This window comes from Fulmarus glacialis, unplaced genomic scaffold (genome assembly GCF_000690835.1).
Source record: "Fulmarus glacialis isolate BGI_N327 unplaced genomic scaffold, ASM69083v1 scaffold25095, whole genome shotgun sequence".
In the NCBI taxonomy this organism is placed as follows: Eukaryota; Metazoa; Chordata; class Aves; order Procellariiformes; family Procellariidae; genus Fulmarus; species Fulmarus glacialis.
The window spans coordinates 1,206-5,877 of record NW_009215282.1 but is presented as its reverse complement, the minus strand read 5'-3'; the positions used below and the strand labels follow the sequence as shown (position 1 = coordinate 5,877).

At 57.4% G+C, this 4,672-nt stretch overlaps 1 protein-coding gene across 1 annotated transcript in view; it reads left to right on the top strand.

Moving 5' to 3' along the window:
* The window catches only part of TMEM8A (transmembrane protein 8A), a gene marked incomplete at its 5' end in the record, with an annotated part of 11,952 nt that extends 7,922 nt beyond the window's left edge, over positions 1-4,030 (top strand). Inside the window, 4 exons of the mRNA XM_009578889.1 lie at positions 1,497-1,675; positions 2,167-2,313; positions 2,721-2,837; positions 3,349-4,030. Of these exons, the coding sequence (XP_009577184.1) occupies positions 1,497-1,675; positions 2,167-2,313; positions 2,721-2,837; positions 3,349-3,645 (740 nt within the window). The remainder of the gene's footprint in view (positions 1-1,496; positions 1,676-2,166; positions 2,314-2,720; positions 2,838-3,348) is intronic.
* Between the last annotated feature and the right edge of the window lie 642 nt (positions 4,031-4,672).

Genomic DNA, 4,672 nt, shown 5'->3' with positions numbered 1-4,672 from the left:
AGGGAAGATGAGAGCTCTGCTGTGCTTGGGTGGGTACGTGTACCTGTTCTCAGCAGAAGGACAAGGCAAAATGTGGTTCACTGCTGCTTTGGGCCTGAGCCAGGACGTCCCTGCTGTCTGCTGCAGTGCTGATGCTGGGCGAGGAGCGAGGTGGAGAACAGCATCCTAATTTCCCCGAGGGGTGCCGGGTTCTGGGAAGCACAGAGCACCCCAGGGGAGCTGGGGAATCAGGCTGAGGACAGCTTTCTGCTGAATCACTCAGAGCAAAATGCCCCATCTGCATATTCGTGACCCAGAAATAAACTGGAGAGAGCAGCCTCCCTGGGCTCTGCCTGGCAGGGAGCCGGCAGAAGGGGCAGAGCTGCTGGCTTGGTCTCTAGTGGCACTGTAATGGGATGGATGCTACTTTTAACTCTGCTTGTTGACCATGGAGTGCCTGCACGTACCCCGGCTGCCCTGTGACTGACCTCCTTTCCCCAAAAGAAGGGCATGGGCATCCTAATCTTGAATTAAAAAAAAAAAAAGGTAAGAAAAAAAGGCAGGTTTGTGTTTGTAGAAGACTGTCTCAGCTCAGTCCTTGGTATCCTGTCAGCAGGCTGAGAATTGACCCCCGTGTCAAGCCTCAAGTATGCCCTGTCCTCTAGGAAGCTTTCACTCCCGCCTGCCCTGCGCAGACCGGGATGTCACCCTGGGCTGAGGCAGCGGGTTTGGTCACTCTGGAGAAGAGGAGTGGGAGGGGGATCAAATCGCAGCTTCCACTGCCCACAGGGGTTACAGGGACCCTGGGGCCGGGCTCTTCTGGACGAGCGCAGGGAAAGGGCAAGAGGCCACAGACACAGGCTGCAGCAAGGGAACTTCCAGCTAATCAAAGAAGACAAATTTCCGCCCATCAGAGTTGTTCAGCTTTGCACAGTATCCAGGTCTCCATCCCTGGAGATCTTCAAAACTCAGCTGGGCAAGGCCCAGAGCAACCCGAGCTGGCTTTGCAGTCTGCCCTGCTGGGACAGGAGGTAGGACAGGAGCCCAATGGCTTCCTCGATGTTGTGGATCACTCTCCACCCTGGTTGCTGGGATCTGTAGGGACCTTGCACCCAGCTTACACCATCATCCGAAGCATCTGAGCCTCAAACGCTTAATGTATCACCCGCAAGTAGCATGTGTGTTGAGTTACTGTAGGGATGAAAAGTACCAGCCTGGACAGGCCCATACTGTACGTAGAATGGCCCGTGCTACGTGGGAACAACCTGGGGGACGTCCTCAGAGCAGACACAGGGCTCTGCTGGGGTTCCCCAAGACTTTCCACAGCAGAGCATGCGATGAGTAACGAGACCATCCTGAGAACAGGAGTGTGAGTGGCTGATGGAGCAAGGGAGAGGAGGCCAGGAGGTAGTCCTGGGGTGCGATTGCTTCTCCTGAGGAGTCCCAGGCTCTTGCTGGGTTCTGCGGGAGGACAAGGCAGGGCATGCGAGATCCACATAAGCCTCTCTGCTCCACAGGTTGGGGAGGGTGGAGCTGCACGGATGATACCAAGGCCCAGTCTGTCGGTGTACAGAACCTGGCCACCCTCCTGCTCACCCTGAGCAACCTTATGTTCCTGCCGGCGATAGCGGTTGCTGTTTATCGCTACTACCTGGTGGAGGCCTCCGTCTACACCTACACCATGTTCTTCTCCACGGTAGGGATTGCCTTTTGTCAGGTCCCCTGTCAGCTCCCCCTGAGCATCAGGGATGCTGCATTGGACTGAAGTCCTTGTGGAGCAGTCCATCCTGGAGCTCCACAAGGAGCTTCTAGGATCATTGGACAAGCACCTCCATGGACATGTCCTGCCCCTTCAGAGCTTGGCAGGAGTGTTGTTATCACTGGGCTCTTCCACCCACGCTGCGGGTGCTCGTATTTGGGGGTGGGACCCCAGGGAGCTGTGATGGGGTTGGAGCATTGCGCACTTGAAAGGTGCTGTCCCAGAAGCCCTTGGCTGCTGCTGGGAGGGTGCAGGTTGATGGCTGCTCTCATCTGCTTTCCGTAATGCCACGGTGGTTTGGTGGAGCTTCCTGGAGGCACTGCCAGGAGGGATCGTGGCTACCACAGCCTTCTCCTGTCTCTCCTTCTCCGGAAGCTGTGTGCTGCTGCTGGATTCATGCTACCCTTTGCCTTTGTCCCCGGCTCTAGTTCTACCACGCGTGTGACCAGCCAGGCGTCGCGGTGATGTGCATCATGGACTACGACACACTACAGTACTGTGACTTTTTGGGCTCTGTGGTGTCCATCTGGGTGACGATCCTGTGCATGTCCCGGGTGAAGAAGATCCTGAAATACGTGAGTGTCAGGTAACCCTGCGCGGCAGGGCCAGACCTGAGTCAGCCAAGCTGCGGGTGGCCATGCTGAGCCCTCTCATGGCTGTGTTTTAATAACACAGCCCAGCCTGGTGACAAAGCCTGTTTGTCACCCAATGCCACCCTTATTTTTAAACCAGTGGGTTGTTTTGTCCCAGAAGTTTGGGTCGTGAACCTGCATGCTTGTAGGGACTGGGCCTGAAGGGACTGAGGTTTGTGGGAAAGGTTTGTGGGTCCTCTGGTTTCTCCTTCTGAAGGTGCAGCTCCTGAGTCCTGCATACATGCAGGGCTGGGTGGCCAGGAGGTGAGGTTCTGCCTGCCTCTGGCATGGCTGGCTGCGCTCTGGCAGCAGATGAGCTGCTGACAACAGTGGTGGTGTCTCATTCCCAGGTCCTTTTCATCTTGGGGACCCTGTTAATTGCCATGTCCCTGCAGCTGGACCGCAGAGGGGTGTGGAACATGATGGGTCCCTGCCTCTTTGCCCTTGTCATCATGATTGCAGCGTGGGTAAGTACGGGCAGTCAGGCAGGACCTGCTGCCCTTAGCTCCCCTCTGAAGAATGATGGTGGCAGAGCAGACCCCAGGCTCCAGCCCATCCACAAGGAGGGCTTGATCTTGCAATGCCCAGGAGGAGAAGGGGCAGGGCAAGGGATTCACCGTCCATCCTTCCAGTAGCTGAGAAATCCCCCGGTTACGGATCTCGGCACAGTCCAGCCGCTGCGGCTCCAGTTGAGCGCACGCCTGCGGCTGCAGCGTTGTCCCAGAGCAGTCGGCTGTTGCCCATGCGCTGGGCAGGAGCTATGGCATCTGTGCTGGGCTTCGGTGCCACAGCTGGATAGGGACTCCTGCACACAAGAGATGGGCCCAAGAAGGGGGGAGGCTGAATTTCTCAGGGGCAGCAGGCACACCCTCTTGCTGCGAGGCTGGCAGTTGCTCCTGGGTCAGGCAGCGCTGCCTGTTTCCCCCTGCCTAAGCTTCTGGTTGGCTGCTTAACCCTTCTGTGCTCTCACACCTCCAGATTTACCACGGAGTGAAGCGCAGACACTGCTACCCCTCCTCATGGAAACGCTGGGTTTTCTACCTCCTCCCAGGGATCACCTTGGCTTTCATCGCCATCTCCGTGTATGCGTTCATGGAAACCAATGAGAACTATTACTACACCCACAGCATCTGGCACGTGCTGGTGGCTTGCAGCGTTGCTTTCCTGCTTCCTCCTCGGGACAAGCATAAGAAGCCCTGGGCCTGGTCACAGAAGCTCACTTGTCGCTATCAGATCTGCCAGAATGACCGTGAGGAGCTCTATGCTGTGACCTGAAACTGCTCGGCTCCCGGTCGCAGAGGTGGAGGGCTGGTGAGGTTGCTCTTCACCTGTGCTGCCCCTCTCTCGCACGTCGGCAATCCTCTTACGTGCTCATTCACTGGCCGGGACAGCGCAATATGGACCAGGTTTAAAGATGAAGATGGTGGGCTTGTCTTGTGAAGGCAAGTTTGAGGCCACCTCTGTTTTTCTGCTGGGATGGGGCAGGCTCTTCGTGGTTCTAGATCAAGGAATAGCCTGTCCCCCACCTCCCCATGGCCCTGGGGGAAATCGCCAACCCTTCCTCCCCTCCTGCTGCATCCATGAGGCTTGGGCTTAGCCCACGCTGAGCTGGAGCCAGGGCTTTGGCTGCTGGGCTTTTCCCTGCAGACCCTGTCCTAGCAGAGGGCTGTGGGATGGGGATTTCCCCTGCCATCCTGCAATCAGCATTTGAACCTGAGAGAAGAACGGGTTTCTTCTGATCTGGGGGGCAAATGCTGCCGCGTGCCCTTGGTGCTGATGGGGAGGGAGGGAGCTGATCTCGGCGTGCGCTGGGCCCTTGGTCGCTGTCTCCACAGGGGTCTGGAGCCTCTCTCCCCGTGAAACAGGCGGTGCTGCTCTTACCTAGTCCTGATTCTGCGGGGGCAAGAACGAGGCTGGGACTTGGGCCCTGGATTCAGGATCAAACTTGGCAGGAATGTGAAAAAAAACCCATTTGGGGACGTGCAAAAGGCATCAGCAGCATCTCGCCCAGAGCTGTGAAACCCACGGCAGTGCAGGGTTTAGTCTAAGTTTAACTTTAGCCCTCTTAGCTCATCTGGAAAGAGCCAGGCTGCTACACTGTCCCCTTCCTCTCTCAATGTTCAGGTATTCACAGTCTTCCTCCCCTTTTGTGGGTTCGGCATGTCCGCGGCTCTGCCGGGGCAGCGTAGGTGGTCCAGGATGGCGTCCGAGCTGCGCACCCCCTGCTCCTCCAGCCCACTGTGCCTCGGAGGCTGGCTGTGCTGCAGAGTCGCGGCTGATCTGAGGCCACCGGCAGTGTCCC